Below are 18,428 nucleotides of genomic sequence, written 5' to 3'. Positions count from 1 at the left end.
AAATATGGAGAACAAACAGAGGATTACTAGTGGGGGTATGAGTGAGGGGATGGGCTAAATGAGTAAGGGGCATTAAGGAAGATACTTGTTGGGATAAAACTGAGTGTTATTATACATAGGGGATGAAGCATTGAATTCTACTCCTGAAATCATTATTGCACTATATGCTAACTTAGATGTAAATTTAAAAATCTTTAAAAATAAGATAAAATAAAGAAGTTGAAAGAAAGAAAGAAAGAAAGAAAGAAAGAAAGAAAGAAAGAAAGAAAGGGAAAGTCAGTCCATGGTTTTACATCATGTTCTCCAACCAAACTTTTACCTAATAAAGCTGACATTTGGATTAAAAAAAAAAGTGAATTTCACAGCATGTGAATTATATCTTGACTTTTTAAGACATAGAAATTAAATTCAAATTATTGTTTTTAATGTTTATTTTACTTTTTGAGAGAGACAGAGACAGAGCACAAGCAGGGAGGAGCAGAGAGAAAGAGAATCCGAAGCAGTCTCCAGGATCTGAGTTGTCAGCACAGAGCCCGAGGCAGGGCTCAAACCCCCTAATGGTGAGATCATGACCTGAGCCGAAATTGGATGCTTAACCGATTGAGCCACCCGGACACGCCCAAATTATTATTTTTTATACTGATCCTCCATAAATGGTGAAATTAATTCTTAATTTACTAAGTGTACTGGGCTGAACAGTGCCCCTCCCCACCAAAAATATATATGTCCACCCAGAACCTCAGAATGTGCCTTGTTTAGAATAAGGGCCTTTGCAGGTATAATTAAGGTAAGGATATCATGATGATAGCATCCTGGATTAGGGTGGGCCCTAAAGCCAATGGTGGGTGTCCTTATAAGAGACAGAAAAGGAAGGACACAAGAGGGGAAGGTCACGTAAGGATGGCAGCGGAGAGGGATTCTGCAGGTGCAAAAGCCAAGGGCTGTCAGCAGCAACCAGGACCCAAAAGAAAGGCATGGAGAGGAGTCGCCCTCAGGTTCCCCAGAGGGAATCAACCTTGTCAACATCTTGGTTTCAGGCTCCTGGCCTCGAAAATTATGAGAAGAAACCATTTCTATTGTATTAAGCTACCCAGTTTGTGGTCGTTGGTTACGGCAGCCACAGAAAATGAATATAGAAAGGTCATCTTTGCTAATGTTCAGTAATGTTACCTTATGAATAATAAATACAGGGACAAGCACAGGCAATGTACAAAGATGAATAATTGATATCATTAGTCTGTCTTGGGCACTAATATTATATGTCTCAAACCAAAAAAAAAAGTCATTTGTAACTAAAATCTCTGATAAATTCATGAAGTTGGCATTCACTGTGTTAGTTAGATCTCCGTTCTCCACTGGAAGGCAGACTTAGCTTAGCATCCTATTTAAATGTTTAGGGGCCTGAGTAATTGTTGAGCCAGTCAAAACCCACCTCTCCTATACCTTCCCTATAATCTTAGCTATAAAAAGGTGTGGATCTCTTTATGCAAAATAAAACAAATGAACACACAAGCCAACTTTATTTCCTTTCCCAACTCTTCCCTTTTTCATCCAAGAATTCCGGAAGAGCAGGCCACTGACTTTGTGTCTTCTCCTTCATCCCTCAGCATACTGGAATTTGGCTTATTCTCCAAGCCCTCACCCACTACCACTACAATCTACATTACACGTGCCTGAGCCATAGATGTCCCAATGCCAAGTGCAGTGAATAGTCCTTTGGTCTCTACCTTACTGCTACTCTTGATGCTATTGGTCATAGTCTCATTCTGGAGACCCCCTGCTCTCTCAAATCCCTCGGTTTCCTTTTAGTGTCTTCCCTGGTGACTTCACTCTCCTGTTTGAAATTCTCCAGTGGCTCCCCAGGACACAGAGGACAAGTCTAAGCATCTTAGGAGATTACACAAGGCCCTGGATGATCGGGCCCCTGTCCACTGCCCAGCTTTTTCTTCCACCACTCCTTGACTCTAGAAATCACCATGGTGTCAGCAGCAGCCAATTAGAGTTTCTATTCACCTGCTTACTGCATCTAATTACCACTAGTGTTATCCCCTCCTCCAATCTCTTTGTCTATAGCTCATTTATTCCCATTCCACCTCCACAATCTTTGCCATATCCATGTATCACCTATGGTAATCATTTTTTTTAACTCAACCACCTTTTTAACTTACCTGAATTTCTTTTTTTAAGTTTATTTATTTATTTAGAGAGAGAGAAAGTGCAAGTGAGAGAAGGACAAAGAAAGAGGAAGAGAGAGAGAATCCAAGCAGGCTCCACACTGTCAGCATGGAGCCTGACACAGGGCTCAAACTCACCAACCGTGAGACCATGACCTGAGCCTAAATCAGACACTTAACTGGCTGAGCCACCCAGGCGTCTCTGAATTCACTTCTATTAAAAGGAATATTATACGATTTCACTAGAATTTGCCACAACATGGTACAAAAACAGACACTCAGATCAATGGAACAGAATAGAGAACTCAGAAATGGACCCACAAACATATGGCCAACTAATCTTTAACAAAGCAGGAAAGAATATCCAACGGAATAAAGACAGTCTCTTCAGCAAGTGGTGCTGGGAAAACTGGACAGCAACATGCAGAAAAATGAACCTGGACCACTTTCTTACACCAGACACAAAAAGATACACAAAATGGATGAAACACCTAAATGTAAGACAGGAAGCCATCAAAATCCTTGAGGAGAAAGCAGGCAAAAACCTCTTTGACCTTGACCGCAGCAACTTCTTACTCAACACGTCTCCAGAGGCAAGGGAATTAAAAGCAAAAATGAACTACTGGGACCTCATCAAAATAAAAAGCTTCTGCACAGTGAAGTAAACAATCAGCAAAACTAAAATGCAACCAACAGAATGGGAGAAGATATTTGCAAACAACATATCAGATAAAGGGTTAGTATCCAAAATCTACAAAGAACTTCTCAAACTCAACACCCAAATAACAAATAATCCAGTGGAGAAATGGGCAAAAGACATGAATAGACACTTTCCAAAGAAAACATCCAGATGGCCAACCGACACATGAAAAAATGCTCCACATCACTCATCATCAGGGAAATACAAATCAACACCACAGTGAGATATAACCTCACACCTGTCAGAACGGCTAACATTAACAACTCAGGCAACAACAGATGTTGGCAAGGATGCAGAGAAAAAGGATCTCTTTTGCACTGCTGGTAGGAATGCAAACTGGTGCAGCCACTCTGGAAAACAGGATGGAGGTTCCTCAAAAAACTAAAAATAGAACTACCCTACGACCCAGCAATTGCACTACTAGGTATTTATCCAAGGGATACAGGTGTGCTGTTTCGAAGGGACACATGCACCCCCATGTTTATAGCAGCACTATCAACAGTAGCCAAAGTATGGAAAGAGCCCAAATGTCCATTGAAGGATGAATGGATAAAGAAGAGGTGGTATATATATACAATGGAGTATTACTTGGCAATCAAAAAGAATGAAATCTTGCCATTTGTAACTACGTGGATGGAACTAGAGGGTATTATGCTAAGGGAAATTAGAGAAAGACAAATACCATGTGACTTCACTCATATGAAGACTTTAAGATACCAAACAGATGAACGTAAGGGAAGGGAAACAAAAATAATATAAAAATAGGGAGGGGGACAAAACAGAAGAGACTCATAAATATGGAGAACAAACTGAGGGTTATGGGAGGGGTTGTGGGAAGGGGGAGGAGCTAAATGGGAAAGGGGCACGAAGGAATCTACTCCTGAAATCGTTGTTGCACTATATGCTAACTAATTTGGATGTAAATTTTAAAAAATAAAAAATAAAACAAGTTAAAATTAAAAAAAAAAAGAAAAAAGAAGATGTGGTATATATAGACAATGGAGTGTTACTTGGCAATCAAAAAGAATGAAATCTTGCCATTTGCAACTACATGGATGGAACTGGAGGGTATTATGCTAAGTGAAATTAGTCAGAGAAAGACAAAAATCATATGACTTCACTCATATGAGGACTTTAAGAGACAAAACAGATGAACGTTGGGAAGGAAAGCAAAAATAATATAAAAGCAGGGAGGGGGACAAAACACAAGAGAGACTCTTGAATATGGAGAACAAACAGAGGGTTACTGGAGGGGTTGTGGGAGGGGGGATGGCCAAATGGGTAAGGGGCATTAAGGAATCTACTCCTGAAATCATTGTTGCACTGTATGCTAACTTGGATGTAAATTTTTTTTTTAATTTTGAAAAGAAAAATATGGATTAATAATGTCGAAGAGTTGGGGACAACTATGAATACCACTTTCACAGGGTCTTCTGTTGTAGGAAGGAGAGTATGACTATTACTGCTGTACTTACTACTCATCTTTATTGTGTGGGACAAATGCAGTACAGAATCCAAAAATGTAGGAAACCGTGCCATTTGATTTTGGACTTTACCAAGACCAGAGACTAACCCTACTTCTCTTTTGCATTAATAATTAGAGAACAAAAATAAATGTGAATAAAACATATAAAATGACAAAAAAAAAAAAAAAAGAATTTGCCACAACAGGAAGACATCAATAAAACCAACACAGGGGCCCCCGGGTGGCTCAGTCAGTTGAACGTCTGACTTCAGCTCAGGTCATGATCTCACGATCCACAGGTTCAAGCCCCGTGTCAGGCTCAGTGCCGACAGGTCAGAACCTGAAACCTGCTTTGGATTCTGTGTCTCCCTCTCTCTGACCATCCCCCCTTGTGCTCTACCTCCATCTCTTAAAAATGAATACACATTAAAAAAATTAATTAAAATTTTTTTTAAATTAAAAAAACAAAACAAATATTGTACAACTTATTGTGAGGAGCGCTGAATAGTGTATAGGATTGTTGATCACTGTATTGTACACCTGAAACTAATGTAACACTGTATGTTAATTACAGTGGAATTTAAAAAAATGTTTAAAGAAGAAAAAGCCACTATACAATAAACACAAAACAGCATTGCTAGGTACTATTTCTTGTGCTCAGCACTGAGCTTAAGGCTTATTCTTTGCTTGAAAAGCAGACCAGCAAATGTTCTAGAGGCATAAAAACATAATAACCTCTAATTAAGATTTTCTCCTTGATGGGTAAAGAATTGAAAGAAAAATTAAAGGGAATCCATCTTTCACTTCAAAGTGAACATTACATAGTGCCACCTAGAAGCATTTCACATGCCACAGGGGGTACATGCCCCACGCTTGAAAACGTTGCTTTATACCACAGACACGGGAATAGAAAATCGTTCGATCAGACACTACCCCAGAACCACCTATGGCATAATCCTACCAGCCAAAGAGCAAAACTTAATTACAGAAATCAGGCTTGCTTGTGAAAGGCTAAGTGGAAAGACCACTTGCAGATAATTATAATAATCCAGGTGACATATGGTGCAGAGCTGAGGCAGAGGTCGTGGAGACCAGACGGGAACGTCCTCTATAGACACAGGACTCAACTTCCACTGGCTGTGTTCCAGCTTCTGCTACAGCAAGTGTGGGCTACTCTCTCCCCAGCACCGTTTCCGATACACGGGGTTGTCTCAGCTACGGGTCCCAGCCCTACCGCCAATACCCTTAGCCTGGAAGATGCCCTCCTCGGACCCACGGCCCCAGTGGGCCCCCACACTGCCATTAGCCAGGAAGTGCCCCACCTCTAAAACCACTCATCACTCACTCTCACCCAGCGGGTGCTGGGCCCCATTCCTGGGTGTCACCGATGCGGAATCCCTTGTCCCATCATCACGTCCTCTGTTGCTAGACTGAGCGCCGCCGTGCTCCGTGTAAGCCAACCTTATTCAGCCTCCTGAGTTATGGTAATTCTGAAGGCGCAGAGTATAACTGCCACCCATCAGCCGTGACAAAATTAGCTAAAATGGCAACTAATTGTTGTACCATGTTTTATAGAATATTCATTCGCCACATTATTATATTTTAGCTTTACAGTATCTGGAAACACGCATCAAGGTAGCTGGAACCCGCAGGTTAATGTCAGAGTCCTGACATTAGGGCCCAGCCGGCTTCGTTCAGAGATGGAGTCGCAGTTCTTGGAAACTGGAAAAAGCAGGGCAGGCCTCTAGTATCAAGGGAAGCAAGGGTCTCTGAGGTTATAAGGAGATGGGCGGAGTAGAAAGAACAGAGCGGCAACCCAATTATGGGGAACAGTTGCTCCGATGTTAGCCGCAGAAGCAATGCGCATTTCAGAACTAGGTTAGCAGGAAAATAAACCGCGAGGTTGAATCAATCCTGACTTGTTAAATTAAGTTTCGTAATTTCTCCTGAGGACAGAAAACCGCACTCTATGAGACGGGGAAAATTTGTTGGTAGGAAACAGATGTCCTCAGCTGTAGGGCAGAGGGGACTGGGGACAGGAGGCCGGGCGGCTCACCCTGCAGCTACCAGCATCACCACACATGGTTTCAGAAACACAGTGGTGGTCTTATTAGGACATCCTCACTTGAGTCTTTCCTCTAGGCAGCCAGCATGCCTCAGCTTCCTCGGTGTCACTCCCCCTTAGTTGTCCTTAGGAATCACCCAGACTGCTCCACATTCTCTTCTCCTCTGGCTTTGTGGAGTTCAGCAAGCTCGGTGTATGAAAATCCCCAGTGCGGGGCGCCTGGGTGGCTCAATCAGTTAAGCATTGGACTTTGGCTCAGGCCACGATCCCACGGTTTGTGAGTCCGAACCCTGCTTCGGGTGAGACCCCCCTTCTCTCCCTCTCTCTTCATCTCTCTCTCCCTCTCTCTCTGCCCCTTGCTCACTTGCCCCCTCTCAAAACAAAACAAAACAAAAAACAAAAAAAGAGTGCTGTTTACCCTTTCCTCATATCACAGATTTGTTTGAAGAATTTCAACTATTCCACCGAAACACGCTTATAATGAAACATGTCCCTTTCCAGATGACGGAATTCATCTCCCTGTTTTGAAATCCAGGTTCACTTTATTTATCATTCCTAGTCTGTGTTTTGGTACCTGAATGTTTAACACCAATTATAGGAACCATCCTCATCTTTCCTTCAACAAGAGGAAGCCAATGAGTAGAAAAGAATCTTCTTAGGCCCAAAGTCAGAGGTATAGCAATAATAGTAGTAAAGACATAGTAACTTCTTTCTTTTTTTTTTTTCAAGTTAGTTACCACACAGTGTAGTCTTGGCTTCAGGAGTAGAACCCAGTGATTCATCTCTTACGTACAACACCCAGTGCTCACCCCGAAAGTGCCCTCCTTGATGCCCGTCACCCATTTAACCCAACCCCCACCCCCAGCAATTCTCAGTTTGTTCTCTGTATTTAAGAGTCTCTTACGGTTTTTGCCTTAATAACTTCTAATTAAGATTTTCTCCTTGACAATGGAAGAATTGAAAGAAAACTTAAAGGGAATCCTTTTTCCACTTCAGGGCTCAACATTATATAATGCCCCGTGAGACACCACCTAGAAACACTCTGTATCCACCACAGGACATTTGTAAAACCTGGTTTTATGACACTGATGCTGCCTCAGCACTCCTGCCGCTTCCAGCCAGGGCGGAAGCAATGGCATGCTGACTTCAGGGGTTCTACCCCCACCCCAGCACACACCCCCCCAAAGATGTGGGAGATGCTTACCTTGATACTTGCTCCCCAGCCTTTGTACCCCATCAGATGCCTTCCCTTGCTTCCTGCTTCCCTTATTTTTAAATATGTTCCCTCCCCTGGGCTGTGTCTGCCCTGTTTTTTTCCTCTGGGGAAAAAAGCCTCAATTTAGAAAGGTTTCAGGAGAGGTGTGCCCGGGTGGCTGTCTGTTAAGCGTCTGACTTCAGCTCAGGTCATGATCTCATAGTTAGTGGGTTCGAGCCCTGCATTGGGCTCTGTGCTGACAGCTCAGAGCCTGGAGCCTGCTTCAGATTCTGCGTTTCCCTCTCTCTTTGCCCCTCCCCACTCGCACTCTGTCTCTGTCTCTTGAAAATAAATAAATGTTAAAAAAAATTAAAAAAGAAAGGTTTCAGGAGAAAAGAGCTAATGACTCAGAAGAAAAAAAAACATACAGTAGGAAATATTTCCTAAAATATTGTCCCCACTACACATATTGAAGTGTTAGCTTAATTCCAGATTCCTCTTCCCTGCTGGTCTGTTTCCAGATTCAGAAACATTCCAAAAGTCCGTTACAGAGCGCTCATCTGTAAAGAGCGAGGACATTATTCTCATCTGTATTCATGACACGCATTTCTGCCAGAAAGGATATGTGCATATGAAGTTACATATTCTTTCCAGTGGCACACATACATGACATTTAAAGATTTTGATTAAATTCTTTTATGTTTTAATTCCTTTCTTCTCTGTAGCCATTAGAAGTTGAACCCTCCAAATCCAGGAAGCACGCTGCCCCAGTCAGGGACCCTTCCTCACTTCTGGGTACACGGACGGCATCTCCAGGGCAAGGGACACAATGCTGGCTGACTTCTCAGTGAAGAGCTGTGCTCGTTTTCTCATTTCTTGCTAAGCAGATTCCCACGTGATAAACCCCTGATCCCAAATATCCTAGTCACCCACACTTGGAAGAAATGTTTATATTTTCTGTACTTAACATCACCTTTTTTTTCTTTTAATTCCAGCGTAATTAACATCTGGTATTATATTAATTTCAGTACAGTGATTCCATACATCCCTACATCACTCAGGGCTCATCAAGATAAGTGTCCTCTTAATCTCCGTCACCTCCATCACCCTTTTTTGAAGGGCTTTTCACACGGCAACTATGGCTCCATTCCAAGCATTGAAGAGACGCTAAACTGGCCTACTATGCTGATTTTGTGTAGTATTTGCGTTTTTCCCACAACTCCAGAAGATCACAGAAAGCCCTTATCTCCTTTTCTTTTCCGGCGTGTCTGTTATAAGACTGCCACCCTTTCACATAAACCTCAATGGCAACGTGCAAAAATCAACAAGGGAATGAAGATGGGCACTTGCCTTAAGCTCATGGGTGTCAGCCAGCTGGGCTTTGAGCTCCGTGTTCGATTCTCGACACACACTCAGCTCCCTCTGCAGCCTCTCCACCTTCTTTTGCAACTTCCTTAGGGTGAGATTGGCCTCGTCCCTCTCTACCGCCAAGGCCGAACGCACCTGCTTCTCCTGCTCCAACTGGGCAATTTTCTGCCGGAGAAGGTTCACATGCAGTTCTTTGCTCTCCAGTCTTTCTTTCTGAGTCTTGAGCTGATGTGACACAAACGGGGATTTTTTTTTTTTTTAATAATCACCGAGCAGTCAGTAAATATAAACGAATTACTCAGATAACGTTGATCTTTATCTGCACTTCAATTAGACTCATCTATAAACCCTCAGAAAAGGTTATTGGATTCCTTTTCTTGATTGCATTTTTTTATTCCTGGTTTTCCAAGAACTAATTCTGTAGCTGCAAAGCATGAGACAAAAGAGCCACAGAAAATGCACAGAGAAGTAGGCCTTCCACCTCTGATTCCCTCCAACATTATGGACACCATAACAGACATGTACGATTACTTTCAAAGCTACGAACATGAGGGGCGCCTGGGTGGCGCAGTCGGTTAAGCGTCCGACTTCAGCCAGGTCACGATCTCGTGGTCCCTGAGTTCGAGCCCTGCGTCGGGCTCTGGGCTGATGGCTCGGAGCCTGGAGCCTGTTTCCGATTCTGTGTCTCCCTCTCTCTCTGCCCCTCCCCCGTTCATGCTCTGTCTCTCTCTGTCCCAAAAATAAAATAAACGTTGAAAAAAAAAATTTAAATAAAAAAAAAAAAAGCTACGAACATGGGCTTATCAAGGTCAGAATAGGGTAGAGAGACAACATCCTCTCTACCACCCCCTGGCACTGGTCTTTGCTAAAAGAAAATAGAGTGCATGTTAGCACCAAAAACCGAGACTAATTTCAATCCCTTGGAACCAGACCGAGTGATGCCAAACATGAGAGTTGTTACCTTTTTAAAGTAAGTTATATCAGGGAGCATTTAAAGAAAGCTGTGCTTATATGTTTAAAATCTTTGAAATGGAAGGGACTTCAAGAAGGTTCCAGTTCACTGGTGTCTTTATCATCTGCCTGGCCTATACCGGCCACAAACCAAGCAGAGAACAAATTCTTCAAACAGCACTAATTACTGACAATCAAACTTGATGAAGGAATTTATAATGGATTTTAGAAAAAGATTATGGCCTCTAAAGGGGGAAAAGAAATCCTCCTGGACTGTGATGTCACAATTAGTGAGGAGAATATTAAGTACAGAAACCTCTTACATCTGTTGCAAACATTGGGGATTGGAATCGTGCAGAATTCTAGAATGTTAGAGCTGAGGACCATCACATTTTCCGTAATTATATACTCTGCACTTCTCGGAGGTGTGAAGGACAGACTGAAATGCAGCCTTGTGTATCTTGTCTAACGATGGTGGCAGCGTCCATAGCCAGATCCATTGTTAACAAAGCCCGTTTCGTGTCTCTCTAGCCAAACTCCCTTCCTCGAGCTTCTTCATGTCAAGTTCCCCTCGACTGCACAATTACCCTGGTGAGTCCTGTACAGCTGGTAATTTCAATTATTATACAATATGTCAGAAAGAACAATGTTGGAGACCGGGGGGAAAATCAACTATCTGAGGAGACCTTCAGAAAGAACGGTAGCTCAGTTTAATGTCTCTGACAGTCACAGGGGTTATCTGCTGTCTTTCATAAAGTATTCCTCAAAATCTAGCATATGGAGAAGAGATCAAATGTGAATGTAGCTCAGTCTATGAGCCAAGAGTTTAAAAAATGGGTCTTATTAAAAATAAACAACCTCATGAGGTAGATATCATTCCCATCTTAAATATGAGGAAATAGAGACAGAGAGGCATGTAATTTGTCCAAGGTCACACAGCTTGGTGGAACCAAACTGGAATCCCAGATGTGACCCATGACACAGCCTGTACACTATAATTCCACCACAGAATTTTCTCCTAAGAACTATTATAAGAACACATCTGTGTTTTGCTCTTTCTTTCACCAATGCCAATAATTATATAACTAATAATTATATTTTTATCCTTTTCATCTACTCATTCATTTATTTAGTCTAAACTGTTTTTAATTCTTCTTTTGAGTCAATGAAAAGTAAATGCTTCTCCTCGCTTTTCTCTCCAGTGCCAGAGAGTTTATCAACTCGGAGACTGCTAGATATTCCCAAGTTCTCCTCATCTCCCTTAATAATAGAATCAGTAAGTTTCGTAGGTAGGCAAGTGGTTACCTAGGGAAAGGACTACAGTGTCCAGCTTCCCTTGAATTAATTTCGGTCATCAGAATCATGGGACATAAACACAAGTTCACGTGGTAAATTCTGGAAGCCTCCATCAAAAGACAGCTCACACATGCTCTTTGGCATCCCTCTTCTTTGTCCCTTCCTTCTCCAAACTTCTGTCTGGAACCCATAGGTACCATTTTGAACCATAAAGATATGAACCACCCTAGGGATGGGAGATTAATGAGCTGAAATGAGCCTGGCTCCTGGAAAACTTCACAGAGCAGACTGGCCACACTCACCCTGAGCGGTCTACTTCTAGAAACTTATGGGGGTGGGGGTGGGGGTGGGGGTGGGGAGGAAGCACATCCAGTCATATAAGCCACCATTATTTTGGGTCTCTATGACTCACAGTCAAACATAACCTTAGGTGATAAACTTACCATCCCTCAGACTTGAAACAGAGACTCAGATTATAAATACATATTTATGTTTCCTAACCACAGTGATGAATACAAGGGGAAGTAAACTATTTTTCAATATTTAAGTGTCTCGGCAATTCTTTCTCTCAACACTAGCAAGTTTCAGTATCCCCTACCTTTCTCTGTAAATTGTGAGCGATAGTCTTGTTTTCAATGACTGCGTTGCTCTCGAGGCGGACCAGCTGCTCTGTGCGAGCTAAGACTACATCCAGGCGCATGTCAAAGCCAAGTTCAGCAGCCATCTGGTCCAGTTTCATTTTCTCTGAGAGCTGATCCAGAAATTTAAGATACTAAACCCAAGAACAAAAATGAAAATGAGGCACAAAAACGAAGTTAACAGGTGATCTCACAGACTCCTTCTCTTTCTCCCAAACTTACAGATAGGTCTCATTAAACCCGGGATGGAGCCCGACCCCTGACCCCAGTGTTTGGTAATGAATTCCAGAACCACCTTGCCAGCTCCCTGCCCTGCTTCCTGTCCAAATTCACTTGACTCTCGTGGTCAGTGATCTTGATGTTCAACGTAACATGAGACACTCTTCTCAACCCTGCCATGTGACAAATCTGGCATCCTCGGGACAACATCTGCATCTCTCTGCTTTGGCGACAGGCTGCTGTCCCTTCCAGGCTAATCCAGCTTCTGGGATCTACTCATCCACAAACCTTCCATGGCAACTTTTCCATCCTAAGTGGGCCCTGGCCTCAAATGTGGGAAAAACCATGACAACAGTGGCCACTTTACTCCCCTTGGATTCTACAGATCACTCCAAAATCAAAGCTCTCCATACAAACACACTTGGACAACGTTTTTGCTTTTTTTTTTTAAACTTAAATTCCTATACCAAACAAATGTCTTAAAGAGTTTTTAATGTAACATAGTTTAAGGAACAATATTGTAAAACACAGCCGTATCAATGAAGTCAAGGTTCATTTTTTAACAGGTGAATGTTACAAAATCGTTCCAGGATCTTTCTCCACTTGATTTCTTTATTTTTCTTCCAAGTTTTTATTTAAATTCCAGTTAGTTAACATACAGTGTAATACTAGTTTCATATGTACAATTTAGTGCCTCAACAGTTACATACGATGCCCGGCGCTCAATACAACAAGTGCACTCCTTAATCCCCATCACCTATTTAACTCATCCCCCCACACACCTCCCCTCTGGTAACCATCAATTTGTTCTCTAAGTTAAGAGTCTGTTTCTTGGTTTTCCTTCTTGTCTTTCCCGCTATGTTCATTTGTTTTGTTTCTTAAATTCCACATATGGAGTGAAACCATATGGTATTTGTCTTTCTCTGACTTACTTCTCTTAGCGTAATACTCTTGAGCTCCATCCATGTCGTTACAAATGGCAAGATTTCATTCTTTTTTATGGCTGAATAGTATTTATTTATTTATTTATTTATTTATTTATTTATTTATTTATTTTACACACACACACACACACACACACACACACACACACACACCACCACCACCACAATTTCTTTACCCATTCATCAGTCAATGGACATTTGGGCTCTTTCCATGATTCGGCTATTGTTGATAATGTCGCTAAAACATCAGGGTGCATGTAGCCCTTGAATTCAGTATTTTTTTATATCCTCCACTTAATTTCTGTGGTTTATCAGGCCCGACAGAGGAATGCTTACTAAGCACTTGTTGGATGAGTGAACCAATCAATGAACTTTCTGTATCATCACTTCATGATTTGGGTTCTGTCTTTGAAACTTTCTTCCCACTTCAATAAGTCTTCATCTGGCATTCTGAGGTGACTATATGTTTAAATAAGTATGATTCCTGGGTGACTGAAGCATGCCAGTATTAAAGCCCAGAACTATCGATACTTTTAGTCATCGAGATGAAATTATTTGTAAGTGAGTACTTTCAAATTTTGTTGAGTGGCATACCTACAATGTAATCTCTTCTTTGTAAGGCACGGTCACGGGAAGTACTGCTTATCTGCTGTGCTACATGGTGGTAGGTTGCTGTCTTGGGCTACAAGACCAAGACCAGAAGCTACTTTTGTTTCCACATCACCAGTTTCTCACCTCTTCATGCTGTGTCAGCACTCCCCTTGGAATTATTCATTTTGAAGGTATGGATGAAAGTAAAAATAATTGCTATTGTTTGTTTTGTAAATAAAATAGAACCAGGACCCTCCATGTGGAAGCATAAAGTCTCTCTTGCTACGTCTACATGTGACCCATCCACGTAGCATGCCAGGATCTACAACCGGCAAAATGGGATAAGGACAGGACCAAGCCACACCCCACATAGCAAGGGCCCGTTTCAAAGATCTCGGCTATGCCTCAAAAGGGTAGGGTCACTGGAGGGATTTCCTAGACAACTTATTTCTTTGAATCACAGTTGAGCATAAATATATTCTATTCTGTGTGCACCTCAATTACCTGTATTTAAACTTAAACTCTGTACAACTTTGCTTTTCACTTTTACATGCCTGTCATCCGTACTAGGACGTGCAGTTCAGAGGTGGTGATCTACGGAATATTCGCCACAGTGGAATCCATTTACAGAATTTGCTTTCGTAACTGAGAGTTCTTTTGGCACAAGCTCAGCGAAAATTAATGAGTCATTACAATGAAAAACAAAAAGGGAAGAGACACCAGTCTACCTAAAATTCTTGCTTTTTAGATCTTTCTTCACAATTTCAATACTATTTATTGACTCTTCCCTAATTGCTGGAGAAACCAAGAAAAAAGAAAAAAAAAAGATTTCCTCTGATCTCAAGAAGCTTGGAGTTGACTGGAGAAGATGGAAGACATTAGGTCAGTAAGTGCTGTGACAGACACACGCACATGTTGCATGAAGGAAAACTAAGTCTCTAAGGAAGGGGAAGGAGGAAGTGACATTGGAACTGAGTCTTCAAGGGACAGCTATTACCAGGTGAAGAAGGTAAGGAGAACTTTTTCTCGGAGAGAACAGCAACATGTAACATAGGATGCCAAGGAGGCCCCCAATTTTTTTTTTTTTTGGCCATCCAATTGTTTTTTATAAATTTGAATGCGGATGTCTTCAGGCTCAGAGATCAATCACCACACACCCTTGCAGGGCCCTGTTAGTCCCCTGAAGCCTGGAGTTTGCCACCGTAGGCTGGAGGGATTACAGGTGATGGAAAGCCTGGAGAGGGAATCTGGCCAGGTCACAGAATGCTTAGCCATGGAAAGAAGAAATCTGTAGCTGAGCCTGAAGGCCATAGAGAGCCCCTGGCCAATTTTAAGAAAAATTGGACACACATTTTATTAAGACCTCCCTGGCAGCAGTGGGGAGCTGTTGGAAGGTTGTTTGGACAGTCCATACAAATGATTATAATGTTTGGAGTCAGAGCACTGCCGCTAAATATAGAGATGGGGGGGTGACATTTGAGATATGTTAAGGAGATGGAATTTACAGTGTTTAGGAATTGGTTTAAGAAGAGGGAAGCATTAAGAATGACCCTGGGGCTTTTGTCTCAGGTGGCTGGAGGCAGATTACGTCATCATCCCTGAGGCAGGAGGGGGCAAATTTGTGGAGAGGTGATCATTTCCATTTTGAAAATGATTAGTGCAATGTGTTCATGGGACATCTAGGTAGATAGCCCAGCAGTCAAATTTCTTCCAATATAACACATTATACTCAGGCGCAACATTTCCTTTCAAACTCAAATTTTCAATCAACACATCTTTTTCAGATACTCTTCACCCTCCCAAATTTGTCAAATCTACCCCTTCATTCATAACCCCACTACCTGGTCCAAATCTTTATTACCTACTGTTCTATTCTATTCTAACTATCTATTCTAACAGTCCCCTAGCCGGGCTCCCTACCTTTCATCTCTAGGCCCTCAAAGCCAGTCTGCCTTCGGAGAAATCTTTTCTTTTATTCAAAAGCCTTCTATGGCTTCCCATTGTCTACAGGATAAAGCCTTGGGCAACTAGCCTTCCCTATCTCAATTATTCCTACCTCACGCCTCTGGACTCACCAGGCACCATGTTCGGTCTCCCTGTGCCTCACTGGTCTCCTGAGCAGGTCACAGCAGGTCACACCTCCACTCCTTCCTTCCTCCTACTGTTCTCGATACTGTGAATCCCTTCCCCCACCTCTTCTGCCTGACAAATTCCTACTCATTCTTTAAAGCCTCTCGTGATGCTACCTCCTGTGTGAAGATGGCTCATTTCCTCACTCACAGAAACAGGAAACTTTATCCAACTTCCTGTTGAATTTTATACCTCCCTCCATTAATTAACTCTTGTGTTCTCATTTACCTGTGTCATCCACTTAGACTAGGATTTCCCACAGACCTCTTTCGTGTCTTTGCCTATCCAACCCTCCATGCAGGCATGATGCTTCCTTGGCTTTCCGAAGTGCGGAAAAATGAGGATGAATGTGTTTCCAGAATATTTTTTAACCTAAGCGTATTTCTTTTTCATGCCAAATCCAATCCCAATCCCATTTCTTCTTTTCTCTCTCTCTTTTTTTTTTTTCCTCCTGTGACTCACAACCATGTACCTTCCCCTTCCAGCCAATAAAATCTTCCTTCAGTCGTCTTGCTTCATGCCTCTTTTCTCTCTGGTCGCCAGACTTCCTAAGAATCTACTTCTACACTCAAACCTTTCCTCCGCACTCACCCCTCAGCCCGGAGCAAACTGGCTTCTGCTCTCCGCCAGTCTAACTGCCTCTGGACGGTCACAGATGGTCTCCCCACGGTCAAGTAATAAGTGGGGGCCCCTTCTCATTGTACTCTCCTTCTCTCACACAGGGTTATCGCCATTAGCATTCCTGAGTCTGTCCCTGCTGTGACTTCAGCTTCACCACGACATCGCGTCATCTTTCTAAAACACAGCAATGCTCAAAATCACTTACTACACTTAATATTCTACAGAAGCTAGAATAAAGAATCTTTGTCATCCAAACCATGCTAGTCTTCTCTCCTGCCACAACCCCATCCGGAATGCTGTGTTCCAGCCACACTGGAACAATCGCTCCGCACTATGACTACACTATGCACTTAGGAGCTTTCACGCCTTTGCTTGCACTGTTTCCCCTACAGTATCTGCACCCTCGCTCCTCTAAAATCCTACTTATCCTTCAAGGGTGAACTCCATTGCCCTCTCCCCTGTAAAAATCCTCCTCTTATCCAGAAGTTATCATTCCCTTCACTGAGTTCCTACAACATTTTGTCAATCAATACATCTGTTACAACACGTACAGCTTTATAGTCACAGCAAATGACTAGAATGTCTCCTCAAGTGAATTATGAGCCTTTTATGATCAAGAACTGTGTGTTACTCAGACCTTAGCCCTCAAACCTTCAGGGTCTCATACATAACCGGCATTCAACAAATACCTGTTGAGTTTAACTGGATTAATCCGAATCAAGAAAGCCCTAAGTACTAGGAAGACACCCCAAAACAGGACGTTGTTCCCTGACATTTACTCATTATGCAGACTTAACCATTCTACTGAAGTACGGAAAATTCAGAACATTTTCAGGTAAAATTTTAAACTGTAACAGATGTTTCTCCCCACAGATACCCTCGGGTTATTACTTTTTGTTTCTCAAAATTCAAGTTATCTCGCAAAACATCTCCAGAAGCCAGCTCTCCCTCCAGGTATGTCAGCTGACCCTGAAGAGTCTCCAACTTGCTTTCTGCTTTCTGGGCCCTCTGAAGAGCTTTCTGGTGAAACCCAGACTCATTTCCCAACTGTTCAACAAGCTCAGATATTCGGGCTTCAAGCTGGGAGACCATCTGGAAACAAAGAAACAGACAAGGATAAGCCTTGTTTCGGATGCACCAAAGTGTTCAAATCTAGTGCTCAACCCAAGCAACATAACTATTTACAACACCAACTTCCAGATTCTTCGTAAAAATTAAATAAAAAACAGGTAATTTGATAGCTGTATCTGCCTCTGCTTGAAATAAATCTGTATTCATTACCTAATAAAATATTTCTATTGGTATTTGTCTTCATTTTTATATAATTCCTTAAACAGGTTACTCGATAAATATTTATGGGTGATATTTACATACCCCTAAAACTGCCATTAATTTAGGAGCCTCAAAGCTTAACTGGAAAAAAAGTTCAGACAGAAAGTGCTTTTAAAACCTATGCAAGTGTCATTCTCCAGAGAAACTCCTCCACCATATATGGTGGATTAAAGATTACACAGTGAGTTAACTTTATAGTAAATTTATCCAGAATTCAAGTGCATAAAGATATTTTTTCAAGCTTTTTTTCAATTTTCCATTGAGTATCGGTTACTCAGGCGCCAAAGTTCAGTGGTGCTGCTTCTGTGCTGTGTACTCATACAGTGATATTATCATTATAGCATTTGGAAGGTCAAACTTAACACAGCAATTCTACATGCAAGAAGGCGGGACAATCTGATTGCTACCTCCTCTCCCACAAAATGAAATCACAGTTTCTCCATTAAAGGCCCCCATTCTCTTCACACACTCCTAACTTTTCCAATGCTTCCATCCTTCCCTGGAGTTTCTCTCTTTGTCCTGACGTTCCCATAAATAAGAACGTAAGTTTACCAAAGACCTCGGGTACATGTCGAGAAGACTCAAACTGAGTCTACCTGATCCAGTCTTCAGGAAACATTGAATTTAATAAAGACACCAAGTTTGGGGTGAAAAATATGTTTTGTTTTGATGGTTAGTTTCAGAAGAGAAAAAAGAAAAACGTAGACATTTACATATTACTCAGTACCATTCTTACAGA

The 18,428-nt window shown here is 42.0% G+C and overlaps 1 protein-coding gene and 1 long non-coding RNA gene across 5 annotated transcripts in view; one reads left to right on the top strand and one right to left on the bottom strand.

Moving 5' to 3' along the window:
• Positions 1–18,428, bottom strand: part of CCDC170 (coiled-coil domain containing 170) — a 102,358-nt gene that overhangs the window by 11,626 nt on the left and 72,304 nt on the right. For all 3 annotated transcript variants that reach the window (XM_023254512.2, XM_023254511.2, XM_019831394.3), the window contains 3 exons: positions 17,249–17,449; positions 11,813–11,986; positions 8,950–9,192 (listed from right to left, as the gene is read on the bottom strand). In XM_023254512.2, coding sequence (XP_023110280.2) covers positions 8,950–9,192; positions 11,813–11,986; positions 17,249–17,449 — 618 coding nt within the window. The remainder of the gene's footprint in view (positions 1–8,949; positions 9,193–11,812; positions 11,987–17,248; positions 17,450–18,428) is intronic.
• On the top strand, positions 10,227–17,595 carry LOC102902212. 2 transcript variants are annotated; one of them, XR_006598409.1, is made up of 5 exons: positions 10,227–10,509; positions 12,077–12,637; positions 13,636–13,797; positions 14,177–14,615; positions 17,231–17,595. It is a non-coding gene; the product is annotated as an uncharacterized LOC102902212 (long non-coding RNA). The 2 variants fall into 2 exon arrangements; XR_002742514.2 differs by lacking the exon at positions 12,077–12,637 and having other exon boundaries at positions 10,233–10,509.

This window comes from Felis catus, chromosome B2 (genome assembly GCF_018350175.1).
Source record: "Felis catus isolate Fca126 chromosome B2, F.catus_Fca126_mat1.0, whole genome shotgun sequence".
NCBI lineage: Eukaryota > Metazoa > Chordata > Mammalia > Carnivora > Felidae > Felis > Felis catus.
Note: the sequence above shows the minus strand (reverse complement) of the source record. Positions and strands in the feature narration are given on the sequence as shown.